We start from the raw sequence: 27,242 nt of genomic DNA, 5'->3' as shown, positions 1-27,242 counted from the left end.
AAATTCAACCAAGGGCCCTGTGATTTCACCAGTCGGTTTACTCCTTCTGACCCAACAGCAATGAAAAGAGTGCAGCCTGGGTGAGAGGGCAGGGCTCGGTCCCGCTCTGCTGTGTACCAGCGTGTGGCTCTGGGAAACTTGGCTAGGAGCATCTACTTCTGAAGTTGTTATTGTGAGAGTCAAAGAAATCACAAGGAAAGTGCAAGGCACCACCGGAGGCAGATGTAGGAGTGCGATCAAGCCCAGTGCTCAGGAGGGCATGTGTGCGTCTGCGGCGTCCCCCCTGTGTTTGCTGCCATGGCGCCCACGTTTCCCGGGTGGACAAACATCCCCGCAGGACGCTTACCCAGGCATTCCATCGGAAGGAGTCTGCGTCCTTGCAAAGGTGTACTGCTTGTTGGCAGGCACTCACTTATCTAGTTTGCTATTCGCTCTTTACTTTTGTGTATGAACATGATTTGGTCGTATACTAGTGAACACAAGAGTTGAATTCATTAGCTTCTAGGACAAGAATACTGTCAAACCATAACATGAACTGCTTGTGTACAGAGAAATCCAGATCACACACCAGGAAACTATATCGCTTTTCCAGTGATGGGTTTTAAATGCCATGTAATAAACTGATGTTACTTAATAGATTGTCTCTCTCATTTAACAGCTGCTGTGCAAACATTCTTTTCTTTCTCTCTTTTTAATGGCCATTTTAAGCAAATTATTTTATTTTATTTTTTAATTATTGTTTAAAGTATTACATATGTCTCCTTTTTTCCCCATTGACCTCTCCTCAGCCACTCCCACCCCCCAGCATATGCCCTCGCCCCCCTAGTGTCTATGTCCATTGGTTATGCTTATATGCGTGCATACAAGTCCTTTGGTTGATCTCTTACCCCCACCCCCTCCCCTGCCTTCCCTCTGAGCTTGGACAGTCTGTTCGATGTGTCTCTGTCTCTGGATCTATTTTTGTTCATCGGTTTATGTTATTCATTATTTTCCACAAATGAGTGAGATCATGTGGTAGTTATATTTCTCTGACTGGCTATTTTGCTTAGCATAAAGCTCTCCAGGTCCATCCAAGCTATTGAAAATGGTAAGAGTTCCTTCTTTTTTTACAGCAACGTAGTATTCCATTGTGTAGATGTACCAGTTTTTTAATCCACTCATCTGCTGATGGGTACTTAGGCAGTTTCCAAATCTTAGCTATGGTGAATTGTGCTGCTGTGAACATAGGGATGCATATATCTTTTCTGATTTCTTGGGATATATTCTTAGAAGTGGGATTACTGGGTAAATGGGAGCTCCATTTTCAATTTTTTAAAATACAATGATTAGTGTATCAGAATGACGAGTAAGCTATGCGGTTTAAAGCTAGTTTACTAAGTGTGACATGGAAAGGCGATGATGTAACTGGAGGCCTGAGCCCACACTTCACAGGATTCCAGCACTCGCTGAGCTGCTGCTCATGGCTTCTCGGCTTCTGTGCCCATCAGAGGAGGCAAACGTGTAAATGTAAAGCATTAGAGAATACCTTTGTCCTTTTAAAACAAAGTCAAAAGGGGATTTCCTTTGTGATCCAGTTTTGTAGCCAATTATGGGAGATAAAAATATACTTTGAGTTGTTTTTTATTTAAAGAATAAAAATCGTCACTATTTTCCATTTATTTTATTCCTACCAATAATCATACATACACATCTTAGTTATTTGTTGTTTATGTTGTTTTAGTTTACTAAACATTAGAGATACATTTCACATGGACAGGTCTTTCAGAAATGAAAATCACTGTCCTCTTGGTCTTCATTAAACTTTTTGAGATGATTTTGTTATTGCCTCTTATTATTTAACTAGAGGCCCGGTGCACAAAAATTTGTGCATTCGGCGGGGGGCAGGGGGGCCGTCCCTCAGCCCGGCCTGTGCCCTCTCGCAGTCTGGGACCCCTCGGGAGATGACCACCTGCTGGCTTAGGCCTGCTCCCCGGGGGATTGGGCCTAAGCTGGCAGTCAGACATCCCTCTGGCAGCCCAGCAGCCCTCGGGGGATGTCCACTTGCCAGCGGGGAGCAGACCTAAGTTGCAGTTGGACATCCTTAGCGCTGCTGAGGAGGCAGGAGAGGCTCCCACCACCACTGCTGTACTGGCAGCTGTCAGCCTGGCTTGTGGCTGAGCAGAACTCCCCCTGTGGGAGCGCTCTGACCACCAGAGGGCAGCTCCTGCACTGAGCGTCTGCCCCCTGGTGATCAGTGTGTGTCATAGTGACCAGTCATTCCCAGTCGTTCTGCTGTTAGGGTCAGTTTGCATATTACCCTTTTATTATATAGGATAGAGGCCTGGTGCACGGGTGGGGGCTGGCTGGTTTTCCCTGAAGGGTGTCCTGGATCAGGTTGGGGGTCCCACTTGGGTGCCTGGCCAGCCTGGGTGAGGTGCTGATGGCTGTTTGCAGGCAGGCCACACCCCCTTCAGGGTACTGAAGCGCTCAGCCTCTCCTTTTTTTCTTTTTTTTTTTAATTCTGGGATTTATTTACCTTCTATAATTGAAACTCTATTGCCTTCACTGGCGCTCCCAGCTCTGAGGCCGTGGCTGGCTGAAAGCAGGTATCTGGGGTTTGTTTGGCTTCTATAATTGAAACTTTGTTGCTGTCCTGCTCACTCCAGCTCTGAGGCTGCGGATGGCTGAAAGTAGGTATCTGGGATTTGTTTAGCTTCTATATTGAAACTTTGTTGCTTTTGGAGTTGTTGCTTTGAGTGTAGCTTAGAGCCGGCCACGGCAGGCGGGGAACCTTGGCTTTCTCCATCACTGGAGCAAGCAAACCTCCTGCTTGCTTCAGCTGCATGGCTGCCAGCCGCCGTCTTTGTTGGCAGTTAATTTGCATATCTCGCTGATTAGCCCATGGGAAGCGTAGCGGAGGTACGGTTAATTACCCTTTTGTCTTTTATTAGATAGGAGATGATAAACCTAGCAACCTAGCAGAGTATGGGCAGTCCTCGGGTTACATCGGACTCGAAGTATATTGTTTTGTGGTTACATTGCCATCTCCCATTTATTTATTTAAAAAAAAAGAATTTCGTCATTTTGACATATGTACATACGTCCTTTATGGTTCTTATTATTTATTTACCACAAGTAAAAGTCAGGAACTGTTGTTTTTCTTTTAAAATTTTTTCACTGTTTCACTTAATTACTGCTGTGTATGTGCTCCATGTGAGTGACGTAGGTGGGTTCCAACTTACAGTGAAAATCACATTACATTGCACCGTAGGAACAAATCTCCACTGTAACCCGAGGACCTACTGTATTCTGCTCCCAGTCCCTTAAATTATTGTACCGACTCCCTTTTCCTTTATATCTCTTGCTGCAGCTTTCCCATGGAATTGGACAGATTTCAGTGGAACAGTTTCGGAAAACCCTGGAGAATGTTAATGTGGCATCAATTCTAAGAGGCAATAATTCAGAGACTATTTTCTGGTTCTAAAACTAATAGTTCTGAAACTATTATAGAACTAGTGGCCCGGTGCATAGGTTCATGCACATTGAAAGGAAATTAATTAGAAGAAAGATTCATGCGGTAATTACGTTGCTGCAAAAAATTACATGTCAAAATAATATAGTATTATAAAATTAAAATACAAAATATTATTCCTTACTAAATCATATACATATATTTAAAACAAATCAAATTTTAATAAAATGCTACTACTACTATTATTATTAATTAGTGGCCCGGTGCACAAAATTCATGCATGGGGGGGTATCCCTCAGCCTGGCCTGCACCCTCACCAGTCTGGGACTCCTCGGGAGATGTCCAACCACTGGTTTAGGCCCGATCCGTGTGGGGACCGCTGGCTCCTGACTGCTCACCTGCCTGATCGCCCCTAACCGCTCTGCCTGCTGGCCTGATCGCCCTCAACTGCCCCCCCCTTCCAGCCTGCTCACCCCCAACTGCCCCCACTACTGGCCTGCTCACCCCCAACTGCCCCCCTGCCAGCCTGTTCGCCCCCAACTGTCCCCCCACCAGCCTGCTCGCCCCCACCTGCCCCCTGCCAGTCTGCTTGCCCCCAACTACCCCCCCCTGCCAACCTGGTCACCCCCAACTGTCCCCCCCGGCTGGCCTGATCGCCCCCAACTGCCCACGGGCACCCTTGCAGGTAACAGGTGCTAATTAGGGGAGGAGGGCATGATTGTTTCCTGGGACTGTAGTTATGGAAGCTTTGTAGATGGTTCCGCAGGCCTCGGATGGGTGGGCTCTGGCCAGCAGCCCTGTATCAGTGGTCATCCCAGGAGGTGCTGGTGGGGGACAGGGAGTTAGGAGGGTGCTAGGGGGGCAGCGAGGCTGAAGGGGTAGTAACTGTCAAACCTTCCTGCTTGGCGCCATTCTTTAAATTGTGTGTGTCTGTTTTGCAGCTGTACCTGCTCAGGGCGGGGCTCCCATCTCCTGGAGCGGGGTGTGGGTTGGGCTAGGGCGGAGCCAGGCAGGCTAGGAGGGCAGGTTTAGCCTTGCCCCCAGCAAGGTTCTGCACGCTTCAGCTGCGGAGATGGCGCTGCTGCTGTTGGGAGGGTGGGGAGGGGGGAGAAGGGTCTGGGCCGCTCAGGCCTGCCTCCACCTGGGTCTGGAGTTGTAGGGAGAGGCATGCCCGGCCCCAGCGGAGGAGGCCCAGCAGCAGCAGGCCGTGGGCCCTAGGTGCCTCGGGGGCGCTGACGGGTGGTCACCAGCGTGCTATTGTGGGCGCCCTTGGCAGGGATGGCAGTAGAAGAGATCAGTCAGAGGTGCCGGCTGCGGCTACCCCCAAGGCTGGGTCTTCTCCCCATCCAGTCAGCCTCCCCGTCCCCCCAGCAGTGCAGGGGCTGGGGTAGGGTGTCCAGCTGTCCCCCCGGGGTTGCTGGGGCTGGGATAAGGTATCCGTCTGTCCCCCTGGGGGTGCAGGGGCTGGGGTAGGGTGTCCGTGCAGGGGGATTGGAAGAGCTCCCCATGGCCGCTTCCTCTTCCTTCTTTGCAGTCCGGACTCCTGTCAGGCGCTTTCCTCAGAACCCTGGGAACTTGGCTCTGGCCGCCTGCCCCCTCCTGCGTGCACATCAATATGCAAATTGGTCGTTATGGGGACACCATAATGGCAATTAGCATATTACCTCTTTATATGTATAGATATTAAAAAATAATAAGAGAACAATAAAAAATTAAATGAAGAAATGTGTCTGCTATTGAAGACCGATGAATAAATCGCAATGTGGTTCATGTTGAATGTCAACAAAAACAACTAAATTCATGATCGACAATGACAGATGGAAACACACGCATGCGATTGGCACCAGCGAGAGCTTAATATGTATCAGGCATGCGCAAGTAAACGTTTATTTTTAAGTTGCCAGTATACATCATATGTACCACGCATACATAAATAAACGTTCATTTTTTTTAATTTAACAACTTTTGTAAATATTTAAAAATAAAATGTAAAATTAAAATGTTATATAATTTATTTAGAAATATTATTGAATATTAACATTGACTGTTTCAATTGAATTATAAACGTTTTTGGCCATGTTTTGTGTTGTTAAGATGCTTGTCATTCGTTAGCTCTGTACACTTTTAATTTGTTTTATTTGAAGTATCACAATTTAATGTTTAATAATGTGACAGTGTTGCCCCGCCCTATTAGTGAGCATATTATTATGGAATAGTATTTATCTTTTTGATCAGATTGCCGAAAATTGTAAACAAAAACATCCGATGTGTTGACAGACAGGTGACGTTTCTATAGTAACCTCTCTTTCACATCTGTAGCATAAAGTATGCCATCCTTTATGCCAGTTGCTCCTTTACTCCGGTCGGACGGACGGACAGCCGGTCACTTAGCCTTTTCTATGTATAGATATATAGAGATAATTTATTACCACACCACCATAAAATAATACTATTACTAACACTTTTATTTCTTCTAAGCAAGCATACATTTTTTTAATAGGTGGGTTGCCATCATATATCATCCTATATAATAAAAAGCTAATATTCGAATCAACCAAATGGCCAAATGACCGGTAGCTATGACGTGCACTGACCACCAGGGGGCAGATGCTCAATGCAGGAGCTGCCCCCTGGTGGTCAGTGTGCTCCCACAGCGCTGCTCAGCCAGAAGCCCTGAGCCAGGCTCACGGCTGTCAAGCGCAGCAGCGGTGGTGGGAACCTCTCCTGCTTCCGCGGCAGCACTAAGGATGTCCAACTGATGGAGCGGGCCTATCAGTTGGAGGGGCCCTGAGGGCTCCTGGACTGCAAGAGGGCACAGGACGGGTTGAGGGACCCCCAAGTGCATGAATTTCGTGCACCGGGTCTCTAGTATTTTATAACCTATTTTTATATGTTAACTATATATACAGTGAACATTTTCTTTTTACCACTTATTCTCTTAAACGTCCCTTTTCTTGGTTATATAGTACTCCTTGTAGAAATGTATCATTTCTTTAACACATCCTTTGTAGTTGAATATTTGGCTAGTTCTAAATTGTTTGTATTTTAAATGAAGCTACAGTAAACATCCTCCTACTCAATCTCTCCTCACTTGTATGGGATAAAATCCCGGAAGGAAAATTGCTGGGTCCACTGGCATGAACACTCATGCTGCTGACTTGATCTCTAGAAAGGTAGCACTCATGTAAAATCCCAACTAGTCTCCTCCGTGGCACACGTGGGCACTCTGTTTTTAAATATTAAGCATATTGATAACAAGTATCTAGATTTAATTTGAATTTATTTGACATTAATCAAATTGAACATTGTTTTTCTTTTGTTTGGGGAGCAGATAAAAGTTGTGGGCCTGTAATTTGTAATTTTTCTCTGGAGAATTCTTAGTCATAATCTTTGACCATTTGTCTCTTGGTATGCCTTAATTTCTTTAACTTCTTTAAGCCCAAATATTGATGTGAGGTGAAGACAGGCATAGCAGAAGTCTTTCTTGGCATAAAGTACCAAAATGTAATATTCTTATGGAAATAGTAGCTTATGTTGTAATTTTTCTGCAAGGAACATGCAGTTTACAAGTTTTTATTCTTAATGGTATGTTACCATTTTTTAGTATTTTATTTGGCTTTATCACTTTATAAATATAAATGAAGTTTTAGAATATTTGCAGAATTGGATAGCTTCTTTTTATTAATTTACTGCTAGGGGTCTTCACCTTTAAAGTCAGCATTCTTCCAGTGATCACAAGTCTAAGCTCAGATGAAATCAGAAAATATACTCTACTGTGTTTTCAGGATTTGAACTTGATGTAGATGGCAGATGTAGTTGTATGACTGTCAGGTGAAACAAACAAAAGGGAAGAGGAGGGGAATGAAAGACCGTTTCCTTACCAAGCAATCATCCAGTTTATTGTCTAGGAAATGAAAAAGGAGAAAGCAGAAAGGACAAGAAAGAAAGGAGCAAGAAGAGAGCCAGTTTTGTGTCCTGCCGAGCACACAGATGTTCCTCTTGGCAGCTCTGCAGTCTTAGGCAGGACTGGGTTTCTGCAGACGTAGAATGTGAGCCTTCTTTGTTGGGGACAGAGTGCTGTCTGTGGTGGGAATTGAGCAGTGATGTATTGTTGGGTTGCTGTAATTTTCAGTGGAGACAGTACATTCAAGTAGCTTTGTGGGTAGTGGATTGTCTCAGCCAGGCCTGGCTAATCACACACTCCTCTCGGCAAAGTTCCTTTAAAAGATAGAGCTGGCAGAGTTCTGGGTCATGGAGCCTGTCCTGTAACTTGGGCATCGGAGTGACTTGTGAGCACTGGTTTTTAACAACCAATTCATGTACTGTCACCCAGCAAAAGAGTTTGTGACTGTAAAGTTAGAACTGTGACCATTTTTCAAATGGAACTTTCTTTTTTGGTAATCACTGAACTAGTCTAATTCAGAATTGTTAAAGAAAATATCTTTTTAATTGAGTTCTTCTCAGCCCACAGTGTTTGTTTAGGATAAGGTTTTGTTGCAAAAAAGAAAGTGCAAAATATACATGTTTTACATTTTAGCGATCTCTTTGTGTATACTGAATGTTTTTTGTCTGATGTGTAAACCATGTGTTGACATGTAATCACTGGAGAGCAAAGGTGAGTATTCTGTCATTTGCTTGCTAATGTTAGCTGTTTTGGTCTTCCGTATACTTGACTTGAGGTAGAACAGTTAGCTCTACTGTGCTAGATGTCAACAGAGATTAAGGTTAAATTTTACACTTTAAGAATTGATTGAATTTTTTAGTTGCCCATCTCTTCCCCCCTTTTATCTATATATATATAAAAGCCTAAGCAACCAAATGACTGGTCGACCGGTTGCTATGATGTGCACTGACCACCAGGGGACAGATGCTCAATGCAGGAGCTGCCCCCTGGTGGTCAGTGTGCTCCCACAGCCAACCTTCTGTGGCCAGCCAACCTCTCACGGTTCCTCCCCCCGGCCAACCAGCCCAAATCGGCCCCAATAGGGACTGGGCAAGGCAGCCCCGAATGGCCCCCATCAGCCCCAATCGCTGGCCAGACCAAGGGACCCCACCCATGCATGAAATCATGCACCAGGCCTCTAGTGTTAAATATAATATAGAATGAATTTTTTCACTTCCATCACCTTATTTATTTTTTTATGAGAATGTATAAGTTCTACTCTTAGCAAATTTTAGTTATACAATATAGTGTTATCAGCTATAGTCACCATGTGATACATTAGATCAGTGGTTCTCAACCTTCTGGCCCTTTAAATACAGTTCCTCATGTTGTGACCCAACCATAAAATTATTTTCTTTTTTTTTTTCTCCCTCCCCCCCATAAAATTATTTTCGTTGCTACTTCATAACTGTAATGTTGCTACTGTTATGAATCATAATGTAAATATCTGAGATGCAGGATGGTCTTAGGCGACCCCTGTGAAAGGGTCGTTCGACCGCCAAAGGGGTCGCGACCCACAGGTTGAGAACCGCTGCCTTAGATCCTTAGACCTTATTTTTCTCACAGTTGAAAGTTTGTACCCTGTTACCAATCTCTCCCTATCCCCTCCGCCCTACTCCTAGTCCTTAGTAACCACTTTCCTACTCTGTTTCTATGAGTTTGACTTTTTTCAGATTTCACAAATAAGTGATATCATGTAGTATTTGTCTTCCTACGTCGACTTCACCCAGATACTGCCCTGAAAGTCCACCCATGTTGTGCCAAATGGGAGGCGTGTCCCCTTTCTCATGACTGAATACCATTTCAGTGTGTGCAGACACCACATGCTCTTTACCCATCTTCGACTGATGGATGCCTTAGTGGCTGTGCCAGGACCATTGTCATCAACAATGTACGAGGTTCTGTTTTCTCCACATCCTCACCACCGTCAGGTATCTTGGAAACCTCTGTGATTGCCCAGGCCGCCTTCTTTGTTCTTGTGGCTCCCGGTAGTTAAGGGTCTGGAATGAATAATTTCAATGGCCTTTTAATTACTTACATAAAATCTGAACAAGAAGGGAAAGAAGACTATAAAATTAGTAGAACCTGGAATCTGTAAGATCACCCCTAATTGGATGGGTTGTTGAATGTTCGTGGAGGTTTAGAGCTTTTAAGAACCATTGAGATCTAGTCAACTCTGTCTTTTGATAGAAAAATGTGAGACCCAGAAAAATTAGAGAGGAGTGTGAACCCGATTATAAAGCTCCTAATTCGCATATTTAACCTCTTCTACATCCTTTAGTCTTGACAGCCAATTAAAGCAGCATTTATGTCCTAAGCTTCTCCTCCAGTGAAGGATTCCTCAGATCTGCATCTTACCTTGAGGAAACCCATATTCTCGTTAGAAAACAAGCCAGGCTCTCATTAAAAGTTGTTGGCTATGAGAGATTTAAGTAGCAGTTCAAGACAGTAGTCGGAGCCAGACCTCAGAGCGCTACTTCCTTAATGGCAAGTGAACTTGCAAACCAATTATTCTTGAAACCCAGTAAAAGGATATACATCTTCAGGCTGGGGTGGTCAGAGGAAGACCTTCCACACAGACGTTGGTTTGAGGTAGGGCTGGATTTTCTTGGCCTCACTGCTGAATTTCCTGCTCCTTTTATAAAATTCACATAAAAGTCAGCTTTTCTCCCACGGGTCCTGACCTTTCTTTACTAGTAGGGCTCTTTGCATTTACCTGTGCTTCTAGTATTAGTATTCCACATTTCATTATAGTTGTTTATCTCCCCCACTAGACTCTGAACTCTTTAATACCCAGACTTATCTTCATATACTGAGTATCTGCTTGGTACATAATGGTGACAAGTACATTTCAAATAAATGGAACACTTGCATGTACTTGCACAAAATAGGAATTTATATGACAACTAGAGGCCGGGTGCACAAATTCGTGCACTGATAGGGTCCCTCGGCCTGGCCAGCAATCAGGGCCAATCGGGCACAATCGGGGCCGTCTCGCCCAGTCCCGATCTGGGCTGATCGGGGCTGGCTGGGGGAGGGACTGCGGGCGGTTGACTGGCTATGGGAGGTTGGCTATGGGAGCGCACTGACCACCCAGCTGGCCGGGGGGGTGGGGGGGGGGCGCTGTGGGAGGTTGGCCGGCCACGGGAAGTTGGCTGTGGGAGCACACTGACCACCAGGGGGCAGCTCATGTGTTGAGCATCAGTGCTTGTCATAGCTACCGGCCAGTCGTCTGGTGGTAACAGTGACTTAGGCTTTTATATATATAGATAGCATTGTTATGGACAGAATTACGTACCGCCAAAGTCTGTGTGTTGAATGAAGCCCTGACCCCCAATGTGATTGATTGTATTGGAGATAAGGGAGGTGAGGTCATAAGTGGGGCCCCTAAGCCAGGGTTAGTGTCCTAATAAAAGGAGACACGAGAGCACTCTCTGGCTGTGCAAGCAGGCAGAGAGGCCCCACCAGAAGCTGAGTCAGGCGGAACCGCCATCGGGGACTTCCAGCCGGCAGTACTGTGAGGAGTAAAATTCTGATGTTTAAGAACCCAGTCGGTGGTATTTTGCTGTAGCAGCCCAAGCAGAGTAATGCACATGTATGTACACTCTTAGCTAAAGGCCGAGAAGCGATAATCACATGTGTACATATAAGCAGCTGTAGGAGTAGACATTGCTTTAGCAATGGAAGCTCTGCCTCCCCAGATACCACCACGTCTTTGTCAACTTCAATCTAACGATCCAGCTCCTTTGCCAAGTCACCTGCCCGCCCCAGAGAACCTCTCAGCCAGGTCGGCACTAGTTAGGACAGGAAGTAGGTGGAAGTACGTACACCTGCGTAAGTTCTTTGTTAAACCAACAGAGTGCAAGGAGTGTATTAAAGGAATCAGCTCAACTCTGATTCCTGAGTGAGTTAGAGCCAAGACAGGAGTGCTGGCCACAGGCTCCATGTGGCGGCTGCGGCCAGGAATGGATTCACCCGCACAGCCCCCCTCACTGCCGTGCTCATGCCCACCCATCCACTTCCTGTTCCACCTCAGTCCTCCCTGCATCCTCCCCTACCCGTGTCCCCTCTCCCCGCCTTCCCCCTCCCTGCATCCTCCCCTCCCTGCATCCTCCCTCCCTGTGTCCCCCCTACCCGCATCCTCCCCACCCTGCATCCCACCTCTCTGCGTCCCCTCTCCTCTCGCCTCATCCCCTCCCCGTGTCCCCCCTCTCCGCATCTTCCTCGCCCTATGTTCCCCTTCCTGGGTTACCCCCTCCTCACGTACCCCCACTCCCTGTGTCCTCTCATCCTTGCCCCACAATTCCCTTTCCACAGAGCAGCCAGACCGGCCTTCCCTTCTGTTGGCTTCCCATGGGCGCCTGCAGTAAACAGGGGTGTGGAGCACCCATGGCCTGCTCCTGCCTTCCTCGCGCCCCCGACTCCCTCTAGTCTCTGTGTCACGTGCTCTCGATCCACATCGGCCTTCCTTATTGTTTAGATCTTCCCCCTCTCTCCTGTCTTTGAACTGACTGTCCCTACCTGGACGACTGTGCGCCCCTCTTTTCCCAGCTGGCTCTTTCCTGTTGCTCAGGGCTCCCCTCAAATGCCAGTTCTCCAGAGGTTCCTCCCTGTCGCCTCCCTTTAGCACTCTGCACAGACCTGCTCCTCTGGGACTGGCTGCTTTGTTTGTCGGTCGTCCTTTCTCCCTTCCACAGCGTATGTGCTGAGTCCTGAGCCCTGTCTCTGCACTGGTCGCCCTGTACCTAGAGCAGCACCTGCCGTGGGCGGGCGTCAATATTGGTTGAAGGAATGGCAGGTTGGAGCCCAGGCCCAGGGCACGCACTCATGCCAGCCCTTCTCCCTCGGGGCTCCCAGTCTGTTCCCATGTCCCTCGTCCTAAGGACCCTGCTTCCCGCAGAAAGGCCTAGAAACGCTTCCCAGAAGTCCCGCTGCTGTTGCTCACCCGGCAGACCCGCTGTTGACGGCCATGGAAAGTTAAACTCAGCTTCTTTGAACGGGACATCTTTGAAGACTGCTGTCAACTGCTGTCCTGTGGCGTCAGTTTGGGCCCAGAAAGCCTGACAGCCAGACCTGCACTACTAGTGACAGAAAGTGGCTAGATAGACCTCAGGTGTTCTGTGTAAATCCAGGCCGGTCCTGGCTAGACTTCTGCTGAGCATTTACCAAGGCCTCTCTGTGCCTTCTCTCAGACAGTTTCCCCGCAGTCCTAGCGGGACAACCTTGCCCAAGGTGAATTAGGGGACAGACTTGTTCTTAAACACTGTCCGTTGGTTTGTTATCCAACGTTTTAGTTCTCTCTGACAAGTAAACCGATCAACTGTGGCTCTGTCTAGCTGTCAGTGTGACAGGATATGTGCTCTCGGAACAGAACTCTGCTCCCATGCACCTTTCATTTTATCCCCTCCCTCTCCCCCCCATTGATTTTTAGAGTGGAATGGAGAGAGAGACACAGAGAGAGAAACATCGATGTAGACACACATCGACTGATTGCCTCCTGTACGTGCCCCGACTGGGCGGGGATCGAGCCTACAACCAAGGTACGTGCCTTTGACCAGAATCAAACCTGGGGCCCTTCAGTCCTCGGGCCGACTTTCTATCCACTGAGCCAGAATGGCTGGGGCCATGCACCTTTTCTTGGCAAACTAAACAGCTCTGGGATCTTGAGACTCCCTCCCACCCCTCCCCTCATTTTGTAGGCACTGACTTTGGACGTCCTCCGTTTACGGGTTGGGAAAGCTGGAATCAGAGACACCCTATAGTGTTGGGGGCGGGGAGCCGGGGAGTGAACGCTCATCAGAGTTAAGTTTCCTATTAGGGACCACTAATCCCTTTCTGTTGTGAAGGAAAATTTTAATTCACTCTTCTACCCTGTCTTACTTTAAACGCATAAGAATTTATTCAGAGATACTTATATTAGTCATATGCTAACCTAACACTGTTCTTTTGGAATTTTAGTACTTTTTGAATATTTGTTTTGGGAAGTAAAAGCTTTAAGATAATATAATTATCACAAGTAATCAGAACCATATCCTAAACAAAAACAAACAAAACAACTTTTATTTACTCTTTTAAGTAACAAATACAGGATGGGGCAAAAGTAGTTTACAATTGTTTGTGTGGAAAATAATCCAATAATTAACACAGTAAGTGCCAAGCCTGTTTTGTCTTCCTTTCCGTTTAGCCCGCAATATCCGATTTCACCGATATCCGATTTTCACCGGTGACTGACATGGCGCTTAAGGTGTTAATAAGTAATAATACAAGAATAAACTGTTTTTGCGTACTCACAACTGTAAACCTCTGCTGTGTGTGATATTACTTTTTTTGCAGAATTATATTCCAGGGATATTTTCCTCTTCACAATATTTTACTAGCAGGTAGCACCAACTCACCCTGCAGATGCCAGTCTGCTCGGAAACACTTCCATTTCTCAGATGGGAAGCAGCGAGTCCATCAACTTGCCAGCACGAGCCCCGGGTCTCTGTGTAGCCACGCTCCGGTTCTGATGGGAATGACCCGGAGAACAGGGAATTCCCACAGCCTGAGTCACACACTCAGCTGCTCAACGCCGGGGCTGCTCTCAGGACTAAAGTACGTGGGTGCTGCTGTGAGGTGGGACGCCAAGTTCAAGAGCAGGTGTGACGACCGATGGTGGGGTAGCAAGACGTCCAGTGCAGACCCCAGCTTACAGAGCCAGTTGCAGAAGTTCAGTAGCATCGAGAATATATATTTACTCAGGTTTTTTCCAACAGCCTGTTCAGTGCCTGCTGTGTATGGTGTAGTGCAACACTGGGAAGTAGGAATTCAAAAGTCCACATGAACACAGATTTCTTAAAGATAGTAACAGGTCATAGAAAAAGATAGCTGTGTTTGGCCTTTTCAAGTCTCTTCTCATTTACATACTAAGAGGATGATTTAGAAATTGCCTGCCTAGGGAGGGGTCCAATAGCTCTTTTTCCTGGTCAGTGAAGTGTGTGTTCTCTCTGGAATGGAATTTAGCAGGCCACCTCACCAGCAGTCATGACAAGAGTCATCTTTAGCTTTCGGTGTGAGCCAGATGGACCAGCTAGTCACGTGTAGCAGCTGCTGCTCCCTGGAACTGAGGCGGCCTCTGCATGTGGGGTCATTAACGCGTGCCTGCTCTGGTCTGCAAGACAGTGCGGAAAGGTGTCCCCGATTGAGAGTGTTTGCTGCACACCCGGCCTCCCTCTGACTGTTTGGCTGTTCTTTTCTGATTGGCCGTCCAGCTCTCTGCTCTCTGAGGCTGGAAGACCTACCTGGCACTCTGAGTCGGTCAGAATGCTGGAAATGGAAGGAGTTGATGCATCTAATCAGCCCTGACTAAATTGAAACTCCTTTGCCACTGCGATCATCCATCTGGAAATTCCCTGCGATTTCCTCCATTAACACACAAACAAGCAATTCCCTTTCAGCCAGACCGGCCGATGTTCTTCCTCAGATTGACCGAAACCTGCTAAGTCGGCCTCCTTGGACTTCTACCCATTTTTCATTTCTGCTTTCTTGAGGCACACAAGGCAGACACACGCAGTAAATACCTCTTTTCCTTCCCCTCTCCCCCAGTGTGCTGAATGCCCTTCCTCCCTTAAGTTCTTCATGCAGCATAAGACCAGTTCTTTCACTGTTGTCCTCAGGACAGGCCGCCATCCGTGGCCCTGGGCCGCGCTGCCCCGCGTGCAGCACAGTGCAGAGGAGGGAGACGGGGTTTGATGCAGGATATATACTGGTGCTAATTCCGCCTAATCCCAAGGTAACTGATTAGGGAGCAAAGCCACATTGTTGACTGTTACTGACTTTGCAATGATCCAAAACCACTGTGTCACCTAAGTGCCTTTAAATGACATACTTCCTAGACTATGTAGTCGGTTGTCTTTTTTCTTGTTAATTTCACAGAACTTCTAGGGCTTCAGTGCCCTCAGTCCTATACAATAAAAGGCTAATATGCAAATTGAACCGTAGAATGACCGGTTGCTATGACATGCATTGACTACCAGAGCACAGATGCTTAATGCAGGAGCTGCCCCCTGGTGGTCAGTGCGCTCTCACAGGGGGAGTGCCGCTCAGCCAGAAGCCGGGCTCATAGCTGGTGGGTGCAGCGGTGGTGGCAGGAGCCTCTCCCGCCTCCTCTACAGCGCTAAGGATGTCCGACTGACGGCTTAGGCCCGCTCCGGACACCCCCCAAGGGCTCCTGGACTGCGATAGGGTGCAGGCCGGGCTGACGACCCCCCTGAGTGCACGAATCTCGTGCACTGGGCCTCTGGTTTTCAATAAGGGGCATGAACTGGAGTGTTTAATAAATGTACCCAGTTTGGGGTACAAAGGGCAGATATTAACCAGGGCCTGTATTTCAAGCCCTAGGGGTCCTTCTACAGCCAACCTGGCATCAGCCCTGTCAGCACTGGGCAGTTTCTGCGGTCCCCCACCCCCCACCGACCCCATGACTTTGGGTCTTGTCCTGCAAAGCAGGCTGTTGAGACCTCTGGATGGCAGCCTGGGTCTGATTCTTGAAGGAAAGAGTTTTTGCTCTGACCCCTGCAGCCCACACAAGCCAAGCACTCTTAAGTGTTTGGCTTCCCAAAGGCACCTGAGGAAGTCTGCCCTCTGGTTGAGAGGGCACAGGTGTGGGGACCCACCTGCTGAGAACTCTGTGTCCCCCCCGGAAATGGCCAGTGGCCTGCTTCTCCCTCAGGCTGCCTCTGTGGGTTGGGGGGTGAGAGAGCCTCTCTTTCCTTTGGTTTCTCCTTGCCTCGTGTAGATGTTGGGAGGTGTTTGTTGAAAATGCAACAATACTTATTTGGTAAGTCCGACAGCCAAGAAACAGATTAAAAGGAAGACTCAGCCACAGTCAAAACTTGATCTTTCTCTAACTCTTCCTCTGTTCTGTACCAACAAAACTTGTCTCTGGCAGTAAATGTATGTATTTTCTTCTCTCATAAAATAAAAATTATACACCACAAAATACAAGCCCTTTTGCTTAGATGACAAAATAATAGCTCCAACTTGAGTCTCAGTTTTAGTTCTCAGCATATCTCAGGTGTCGGAAAGCATTGCTTCCTTGGTTCCCTCTGGACTTTTGGGGATTGTTTTGTTATACTAGTATATCTTTAATTTCCCTAACAAGTGTACAGACTAGACGTTACATAGACAGGCAAAGCTAGAATTGCAGGTTTTAAATATCAAATATGAGACAAGCGAAGTTGTTTTCCAGTATAAATATATATATCCATATTCTGATCAGCAACACTTTTTTTTCTAAAAATAGGCAATATGGTTATTAGCTGATAGGATTGTCCTTTCCCAAATTCCTTAGCACACCTGATTTTTTAACTCTGAGAAAAGAGTGTAACTGTCGTCATTGATGTCGTATGTAATTATCTGTATAGCCCACATTATTAGAAAGGGCACTTATGGTTGGACATGTTAAAATGTTTCATTTTCACATTTCATTAAATAAATGAATGCTTAAACAGAACTTTCCTGTTTGTTGTGGCACAAAATACCGATTAGCAGGAACTTGGTTTAAAAGAAAACAGAATCACACATTTAGATTAGAGTTGCAGATTAAAATCCTTATCTAGGGTGATTGCAGTTAAGGATGAGCACTATCCCTTGCTTGTTACCTGAGGGCGTGTAGGTTTCTAGCTGCAGGTTGCTGTGTGTGTTTATTTTCACCTACTTGATAGTCACACCCTCTGTATTGTTTTTAAAGGGATAAGCAATAGTTTTTTCAAGGGGCTTTTGTAATAATTCAGGTAGCAGAAGTTATGATTATAGTAACTTTTGTTTCCTACTTACGTCTTCTAATGACTGGGATAATAAATGAGGACTTAAGGTTTGTGCTGTATTTTAAATTTTAATGAGTGGAAATCTGAAGAGCTGTAGAACTTTAGGAGCTCTCTGTCTTTGTTTTGGTAACTGTGGCTGCAGCGCTTGCGGGTACAGCGCGGAGCGTGCAGTGAGAGAGGGTCTGGACAGGCAGCCACAGATCGCGCAGAAGGAAGCAGCAGGTTGGACGGTCAAGGAGACACGGCAGTTCGTGCTCTGAAAAGTGAGACCAAACCAAACACGCCAAGTGGTCCCATATAAAGGTTAATTGTTAATTGAGTGTTTAAGGCTATGACAATATTTGATGTAGCCAATTAAAAGTCTTAAATGTTTGTATTTTGTATATATATTTAATCAGTTTTACACATAATATCACTCTACACTCTATCAGTTTTCAAACACTTAAATTGGATAAAAGTAGAATAAAGTCATAGAACCGCAAAAGCCCTTAGGTCTATTCTAACACTGCTATTTAATGATGAGAAATGCCTAGACCGTTCATTTAAAAAACAAAGTACACACAAGATACACACATATTCTCTCTCTCTCTCTCTCTCTCTCTCTCTCTCTCTCTCTCTCTCTCTTTCTCTCTCTGTCTTTCTCACACTCACACACACACACACACACACAGGTCAGTTGCTGGCTTCACATGTAGGTCAACACTACAGTAAACATTTGTCAGAATTAGAAAAAACAAACTGGTGTTAATTAAGCCATTAGTAACATTATCATTTTTTCTCTTCAAAAAAGAAAAAACTTTATTTTTTTAAGTCTTAAAATTTTAAGTAGAAATTGTAAGGAAATCAGAAAAAGTTCTAAACTATTTTAACTTAATTGGATGAGAACATAGATGGTTAATAATTTCAAAAGAACTATTTTTTACAACCTCTAAGAGTTAACGATTACAGCAAGACAGCTAAATTGACTAGCAAAGTCAGGATTCCTCCCAATATTCTCTTTGGCTACGGAGGTTCAGTCCGGGCCTTGTAACTGTCAGCTTTGTGTTATTTGATGTATTTGTTTGAAAGAACTAGTCAGAGACTCTCTGCGTTTCCATCTACTAACTAGTATGAGAGCCCCCCAGCGGCACTGGCAGATGCTGAAGAGTCTGTGGAAGGGACGCCAAAAGCCTCTCCAAAGGAAAGTCTTAGACCATGTTTCTAACACAAAAACGCAAAACCAGATTTCATTGCCCCTTTCCAAACGCGCTCAGATACGCAAGCTCATTTACATGGCATACGGTCTGAAAAGTGCCCGGGAAGACGGCAGTCCCGGAAGGCCGGCGTGAGTCCATTCAGGCTGGCGTTCACAGCCATCGGCCACAGCAAGCACATGAAGGTAAAGAAGGAACACACCAAGGCTCGCTTCACTTTGATGTGCTCACTGGACACATCTATTTGCCTTTCAAGACATCAGCGTTCAGTGGTGTTAATATGAAATACAAGATTTCTGAAAAATAAATATCTGGGTGTTTTTCCTAATTAAAAAAAAAGATGTAAGAAACAAACAACAGAAAACATTGCATGAAGCTGTGGAGATTTTTTCCCAATAATTTTTAATTCAATGGTATTTGCTATCCCAGAAAGTAATCATTTTTCTAATGGGGAGCAATTAAAATAATGGGTTGGATGGCAGCAACATTGCTTACATTTTATTTCAAAGGAAAGACATTATAAGACTATATGAAGTAGTAAATTCTTACAGCCCCAAAGGGATTAAGTTTACAGTTCTTGCAAGGAGTCTCAGGTAATTGAGAACTTAAGAAAAGGAAGAGGAAAGAGTCTGTGGATCCTCTCAGACCAGTTGGTGGCCTTAAGCAAGGACTTGACATCCATGTAGCTTAACTTTATGTCTGCCGCATGGGGAAGTGTCTTTCTGGAGAATTTCATTTAACCTCTGTAGCTAATAAGACAGTACTGTTGCTGTGTGTCTAGTACAATGTCACATGCAGATCTGAGGAAGAATACAAAAATCAACAGAAAGGAAAGAAATGTTTGCGGGTGGGGGCGGTAGTAATGGCAAATGTGAATCTGGTTGTTTATTATTGCTGATTCTAATTAGTAGTTACTTACTATAACAAACTGTTTCAAAGTGCTATTTTTCCTGTAAAACTAGCCTTTCTGCCACAGTACACATTGATATGTTGTAGGAAAATATCTTACTATTTTTATTGTCACTTTGAAACTGTCTAGAGCTGCATAGTCACATGGCTATTTAAATCAAAATAAAATAAAATTAAATGTAATTTAAAAGTTTAATTCCTCAGTCAGACTAGCCCTATTTCAACTGCTCGATAATCACATTATATATAGAGTGTTTCCATTATCACAGAAAGTTATGTAGGGTCGCAGTGTTTTGGTTTATTGATATTGTAATTAAGTTTCAGTGCATTCCATTGAAAGGTAGGAACATCATTCATTTGGCTCAGCTGATAGAGTGTTGGCCTGCGGACCGCAGGGTACCGGTTCAATTACGGTCAAGGGCACATACCCTGGTTGCAGGCTCCTCCCTGGCCCAGGCCCTGGTTGGGGAACATGCAGGGGACAAACAATTGATGTTCTTCTCTGTCGATATTTCTCTCTGTCTTTCCCTCTCTCCCACTCTCTCTGAAAATCATTGGGAAAATATCCTCGGGTGAGGATTTAAAAAAAAAATCAGATGTTTAGGCTTATACAATTAAAGTAGGGTTTAAACCCAAGCAGATATTGGAAGGAAACCCACCTCTACATTTCTCTCCTAGGATTCTTTACTGATTTAATTGGAATTCTAGCTGGGAGTGCCCTGTTTCCTCCCTCACTCCGCCTCGGTGCCAGGGTCCCTGTGCTTGTTTCCATGGTGGGGACGGTGATGAGGATGGTGCTGGTGGCGTTGGTGATGATAGCTGACATTTATTGAGCATGTATAAGGGTTTCGCATGTAGTCACTCATTTCGTGCTCACAGGAGCTGGGGGGTAGGCATAATGAGTAGCTGTGTTACAGACGGGGGAGCGGAGCAGGGACAGAGGAACTAGCCCAGAGCCACATGTTGGTAAGTGAAAGGCCTGGGCGTGCCTCGTCCGCTGGGTCCAGAGCCCTTGTTTTTAAGCTCTGCCCGGCCTCTTCCGCTGTTCATACTCCGGCCAACATCTTTGAATAAAGTGACCGTGTACAGACTGCGCAAGCAATCTGGGAAGTGTCCTGGCATCTGCACTTTAATCTCGTCTGTGGAACAGTGGAAGCCCAGCTGGGGAGACTGTGTAGTATCGGGGTTCAGACTGCAGTCCTGGAAGCTCACCTCGGATTGCAATGGCAGGGCCTGGCCAGTGGTTAGAGCGCCAACCCAGTACACAGGGTGCGGGTTCCATCCCAGGCCAGAAGCAACCAGTGAGTCATAAATCAGTGGAACCACAGATGGATGTTTCTCTCCCTCCCCCTCCCCCTCCCCCTCCCCCTCCCTCTCCCTCTCCCCCTTCCTCGTTCTCTCTAAAAGTCAATCAGAAAAAAATTTTTGAATTACATGGGCAGAAATGGAGTTCTCAGAAATACATGACTTCTTTCCCTTTAATAAAGAGTTTCGCAGTGAAAGACGGTAAATTCCTCTGAATGGCTGCCGTTCCTTTGAGGGAGAACATTTCCCAGAGCGACAGGCTGCCAGGCCTTTCTGGAAGGGACTCCAGGTGCACTCCTCCAATTCGTGTGGTCATTGCCTGACTGTTTTTGTCTAAATTACTGACCCTCCAAGACTCTGTCATCACTTAGGGCAGCGGTTCTCAACCTGTGGGTCGCAACCCCTTTGGTGGTCAAACGACCCTTTCACAGGGGTCGCCTAAGACCCTCCTGCATATCAGATATTTACATTACGATTCATAACAGTAGCAGCATTACAGTTATGAAGTAGCAACAAAAATAATTTTATGGTTGGGTCACAACATGAGGAACTGTATTTAAAGGGCCAGAAGGTTGAGAACCGCTGACTTAGGGAGAACATCTGTTAACCTGGAAGGTGGTTAATGGGCCACAGAGTTCTGTCCGCGGTCCTCGTCTTGCTGGCCCTTTGGGTGGGCTGTCTGCCCTCCTGCAGGACTGTCACAGGGAAGGTCATTCTCGGCGTCTCCGGGTGACAGAGCAGACGGCATCGGAATCATGGGGGGCTGGGATTCCCAGGTCCCCGTCCCCCCCCCCCCCAGCAAGCACCCCAGGTGCCTCCGATGTGATGGGAAGTGTGGCCACCACTGTTCAGAGGGCTCCATGAGGTGAAATGTGTGCATGGCCTCCTGTGGGAGACAGCCGTGACCACTTCCCTGCCTCACCGGCTCGCAGGCTGAGAGGGAAGGTAATGCTTACATAGGAGTAACTGTGACACAGGTAAAAATCTGGCACCATAACAGTAAATCAGCTACAGTAACAACCACCCCCCGCCCCCCACCCCGGTACCCACACTCAACCTTGGTCCAAAAACATTAAACTGAAAATTGCAGAAATAAACAATTCCTAGGTTTTTAGTCGCTCACTGTTCTGAGTAGCATCATGAAATCCCCTGCCGCCCCTCCATCCCGCCTGGCACATGGCTTGTCCCTGTGCCCAGCGCCTTCGCACTGTGGACGCTCCCGCCAGCTGCATAGACCGGGGTCAGATCCCTGCCCAGGGATCGCAGTCCTGGTGTTCAGTAGCCCTTATTGACGTCCTAATGGCCCAACGCTACTCAGCTAACCTGCATCGCAGTGTATTGCTATATTGTACTTTATTATTAGTTATTGTTCACCTCTTACTGTGCCTAATGTATAAAGTCAGCAGCATCGTAGGTAAGGGTTAGAGAGAAACATAGCACGTTTCAGGTTCACACCCTCCATGGTTCCAGGGGGTCTTAGAACATGTCCCTGCAGATAAAGGCGGACTGCTGTACTCCAGTAGCAGAAGTCAGAGGACCTTGTAGACTCTTTCGTTTTGCTTCCTGTCCATTGGGTGACTCTTCCTTCGTTCAGCACACGTGCAGGCCTGCACTTGGCTTTTCATCTTCGTTACCGGCTCACTGAGCAGGTCGCGGAATTTCCATAATTTTTAGAGATGAAGGTAAAGCTATCGCATTATGATCGCTGCTGCATCAAAAAATGGGACAGTTTTGTCTGTTGTAGTTACCAATACACTGGCCCTCGTGGTGTTGCTGTGTCATTGTTGAGCTGGACTGCAGCGTTTGTATGACAGACCCATCTGCACGGAGGGCTTCCTGTGCGCAGAGGTCTTCCCAGTGATCGGGACCCGGTCGTCTCTGCTTAACAGTCACTGTGCCTCCCCACGGCTGGTTGTAATCCATCTGTGAGTAATGCCCCTGAAAGTAAGGAAAAAGAAATAGACCAGTTACGAACAATAGAAGGAGAAGAGAACTAGCATTTACCGTCACTCTGCCCGGCAGTTTCAGAGAGGTTGAGTGAATACACCGTCCACACAGCTGCCGAAGCCAGGAAACTACACTTTCCAGACCATCGCCCGCTGCCAGCTCTTATCAGCGAGCGTCTTGTTCATTTGACATCTGAGTACCTGCCGCTTCGGCATCTCGGACACGGATCAGTACAGCCGGATCGTGGGGCGCGCCGTCTAACGGGAGACCAGAGGCGCACAGGCCACCGGTCCAGGCAGTGAGGCCCCACTGGCGTTTGGGCTGACGGGCTGCGTTCCCGGCTGCTATCCCGTTCGGTCCCACCGCAGCCTGCGGAGGCCCGAGCCTCCCGGAGCCTGAGGAAGCTGTGCTTTAGAGAAAGCAGCGGACCGAGGTTCCGGCCAGGACGCTCGCTGTGGGGCTCGGGCTGGCGTCCAAGTCCAGGACGGCAGAGCTCTGTCGTCCTGGGCATCGGGGCCGACCCTTCAACTGACAAGGCGTGTCGTGGCGCCACGGCTCTCGGGAGGGCGTCTGAGGCCGTGGGCCTGGTGTTTAAGAGCCAGTAGGACGCAGAGAGACGGCAGGCCCAGCAGTGCCGGCAACAAGAGCCAAGGGGCAGAGGAGGAGATGCGTGGCTCGGCCGTTTCCACCTCAGCATTCAGGGCGGCCTGGGGAGGCCTTGTCATACCTCAGCTTTCGCCAGGCATGTGGGACTTGAGGGGCTAAGTTGCAGAAATATCCGTCTCCAGAAATGAATAAAACTAGCTAACTCGTTGGGTGTTGCAGGGAGGAGGGAAGGCAGGTCCACATGAATGAGCGCTGGTTAACCGAACCCCTGTGCTGTGAAGACAAGCGAAAGCACCCCGTGAGCCAGTGATGTGGGAAATGGCGTCGGCTTCACCTTGCTGGAACTCACCTCACTTCCCCAGGGGCTGCGTCCTATGGAGTGCACCCTGTAATTGTCATTTTCTAAGAATAGAGCAATATCTCTGTCTTCTCTTTCATTTTTAAAAATATACAGAAAATGTGATCTCTGCTGTCAGACGTGTGTGTGCGCGTGCACACACATACACCCTGTGGAGGGACTAGGAAATGCGACCAACATTACTGTTCTCCAAACTTTACAAATGGACATAACTTCTAGAATCAGAAAAATAACTTAAGTCAAATAGCCTAAGTGTTTATTTCATGGACCATTCATAAATTCCTTCAGAATACCTCGCCAGACATTGTGTTCATATTTCCGCCAAAATCGTTTTCCAGTGGCTTTGGGGAGAACTTTGTTTCTTTATGTTCTGCATATGTGGACTTATTTTAATTTTAAAATTAACTTAAACTATTTGAAGTAGATATTTTTATTTTTAACGATTTGTGTTTTTTAATCGGTAGGGATATTTTCACTCTCCCATACCTCTCTGTAATGCTGATGTTAAACTCTTAAAATGGTTGATCAAGGAAGAAAGGTAAATGAGTGTCAGTTTTTATTTGGTGTTGTATTACTTGGCCATGTTACTGCTCAAACTGAGCCATCATGCATGTTATCACCGATTACTCTTTAATTACAATCAGTCCCCGTATTAAGTACTTTGCATTTAGATTCTGTTTTCAATTTTGCTTTTATAAAATTTTCTTTAGAAGAAGATTTTAATTTTAGAAGAAAATTGTATCTGAAAACCTTTTTTGTCCCCTTGATACTCTCCAACTTTATAAATGAGTGATGACATATTAAAAGAAATGTCAATTTCAAGAACCAACTTGTTTGAATTTCAGTTTGGAAAACATTTTTATTTTGGTTATAAGAATCTTTAAAAGCAGCTTTAAGATGAAAATTCTGACATAACTAAATTACTTTTATGTCAAAAATTATTAGATACTGGTGTTCATTTTTTTATCTTGAGCCAATACAAATGAGAATTAGAAATTGTATTATAAACTAGTTGCTCATTTTATACAGAATTAATGGATTTTTTTTTCTATTTAGGAAATACCAGATAGGAACCAGAGTCCGTCTGCGGCTGCTGGACCTTGAACTTACGTCCAGGTTCCTGGGAGCGACCACAGACACGACGTTACTGGAGGCGGATGCGGTGCTCCTGGGGCTCCAGGAGAGCAGAGACCCCAGAGCAAGGGAGGAGCCTCGTGAGCAATGAACGGACTTCGCTTAGTGCCTTCCCTCCTGGTACAGCCGACGGTCACCGGGGATGCAGTTAGAAAACTGAATAAGTGACTGAAGGAAGACAGTGAAAGCTATAATTGTAGCTCTTGTTCGTTAGAATTTCCTTAGCTGTACCTCCCTTCCCCTTTTTGTACCATTTTCCCCTTTGTTTGGGATAGTGTAACCCAGTGGTTCTCAACCTTCCTAATGCAGTTCTTCATGTTGTGGTGATCCCCAATTTCATTGTTACAAATTGAACATAATTAAAGCATAGTGATTTATCACAAAAACAATATGTAATTATATATATGTTTTCTGATGGTCTTAGGCGACCCCTGTGAAAGGGTTGTTCGACCCCCAAAGGGGTCGCGACCCACAGGTTGAGAACCGCGGGAACCTGTACTGGGCAGTGCTGTGATAGAATAAACACCCTGTGAGAGCTGTGTGCCGGCCCTGTTCTAACCCCAAGAGCAGCAGCAAGCAAGTTAGACAGTTGCTCGCATCTTGGAGCCTACCCTCGACTAGGGGAAGTAACGACAAGTAAGTGAGAAACATAGTGTGTTAGAGAGTGACATGTGCTAAGGACAAAAATAAGAAGGGAGGGCTGAGGATCTGCACAGACATGTTTCCAAAGAGGACAGATGGGAGGTCCGTGGGAAGGTGCTCAGCATCCTGGAAATGCACATCCGACCCCAGCGAGGTACCACCTCACACCTGCTAGAACGGCTGTTACCAAAAGGACAAGAAATCAGTGTTTGTGAGGACACGGAGAAAAGGGAACCTTCGTACACAGTTGGTGGGGTGTCAGCTGGTACAGCCACTGTAGAAAACAGTAGGAGATTGCTCAAAAAGTTAAAATAGAGCTACCAGTATTCCCCTCATGGTATTTATCAGAATAAAACTAAAACACTAACTCAATAAGAGGTATGCACCCCATGTTCATTGCAGCATTAGTTACACTACCCGAGTAATGGAAACAACCTAGGTTGCTGGATGAATAAAGAAGATAATGCTAAATATATAAATTAGAATATTACTTGGCCATAAAAAGAAGGAAATCTTGCCATTGTGACAACATGGATGGGCTTTGAGGGCATTATGCTAAGTGAAATAAGTTAGAGAAAGCTATATACCGTATGATCTCACTTATATGTAGAATTTAACAAAAAGGGAAAAAAGCCCATGGATATAGACTAGAGAATAGATTGATGGGGGGGGGGGGGGGGAAGGAGGATGAAATGGGTGAAGGGGATTAAAAGGTATAAATTTCCAACTATAAAATAAATAAGTCAGAGGATGTAATGTACAGCATGGTGACTACAGTTAATACTGTATTGTAATTTGCCAGTTGCTAAGAGTAGATCTTTTTTTTAAAAAAAATTTCTTAATATATGTTATTGATTTCAGAGAGGAAAAGAGAGAGAGAGAAAAATGCATCAATGATGAGAGAGAATCATTGATCAGCTGCCTCCTACACACCTTGAGCCCACAACTCGGGCAGGTGCCCTTGACTGGAATCAAACCCGGGACATTTCAGTCCGCAGGCTGATGCTCTATCCACTGAGCCAAACCAGCTAGGGGGCAAGAGAGAAGATCTTAAAAATTACTTTTACTAGAAAAATTTGTGATTATGTATGGTGATTGATGTTAACTAGACATACTGTGATCATTTTGAAATATGTAAAAATATAGAATCATGTACATCTGAAACTAATATAGTGTTATATGTCAATTATAGAAAAAAATAAAGGAGGGGCCCTAGCCTGTTTGGCTCAGTGGATAGAGCCAGACTGAAGGTTCTGGGGTTTGATTCTGGTCTAGAGCATGTACCTCAGTTGCAGGCTCGATCCCAGGCCCCAGGAAGGGCATGTGTGGGGGGAACCAATCGATGTGTCTCACATCGATGTCTTTCTCTCTCTGTATCCCCTCTCCCACTCTCTAAAAATCAGTGGAAAAAACCCTCAGGTGAGGATTAACAACAATAAATAAATAAATAACGCAGGGAATGGGGTTATGTCGTTAGACTGACAGACTGAGATTGAACTTTAGTGGTGTCAATGGAAGGCCTCACAGATTCACTTTTTTTATGGAAAAGATTTTATTTTTCCACTGTTCTATGAGCTTTTTCCTGTTATTGAAATTAATTGATTTATGACATTATACTGGTTTCAGGTCTACACCATAATGACTTGATATTTGTACATCGTGTGAAATTATCACAGTAAACCTACTTAACATTTGCCACCATTCATAGTCACCGGGAATTCACTTTTGAATAATATCTGGAGGAAACAGAGTGAGCCTCTGGGAGGAGTATTCTAACAGAGGGACGGCCAGTGCAAAGGCCCTGAGGCAGGACCGTGCCTTTCCAGTTTAGGGAACGGAGGAAGCCGAGCATCTGAGCGGAAGAGGAGGAGTACGTGAGCCTGGAGGAGTGGGAGGCCTTGCAGGTCCGAGTGTGGACTTGGGCCTTTATTTACTCTGAGATGGAGGA

The 27,242-nt window shown here is 46.0% G+C and overlaps 1 protein-coding gene across 2 annotated transcripts in view; it reads left to right on the top strand.

Moving 5' to 3' along the window:
- The window catches only part of MRPS28 (mitochondrial ribosomal protein S28), a 107,057-nt gene extending 80,571 nt beyond the window's left edge, over window positions 1–26,486 (top strand). Inside the window, exon 3 of one of the 2 annotated variants that reach the window (XM_081111344.1) lies at window positions 24,575–26,486. In XM_081111344.1, coding sequence (XP_080967470.1) covers window positions 24,575–24,743 — 169 coding nt within the window. In that variant the 3' untranslated portion in view covers window positions 24,744–26,486. The remainder of the gene's footprint in view (window positions 1–24,574) is intronic. The other variant, XM_081111343.1, reaches the window with a different exon arrangement.
- The last annotated feature ends 756 nt before the right edge of the window (window positions 26,487–27,242 follow it).

This window comes from Myotis nattereri, assembly GCF_964212035.1.
Source record: "Myotis nattereri genome assembly, chromosome: 17".
Taxonomy (NCBI): domain Eukaryota; kingdom Metazoa; phylum Chordata; class Mammalia; order Chiroptera; family Vespertilionidae; genus Myotis; species Myotis nattereri.
This window is presented reverse-complemented; position numbering and strand designations above follow the sequence as displayed.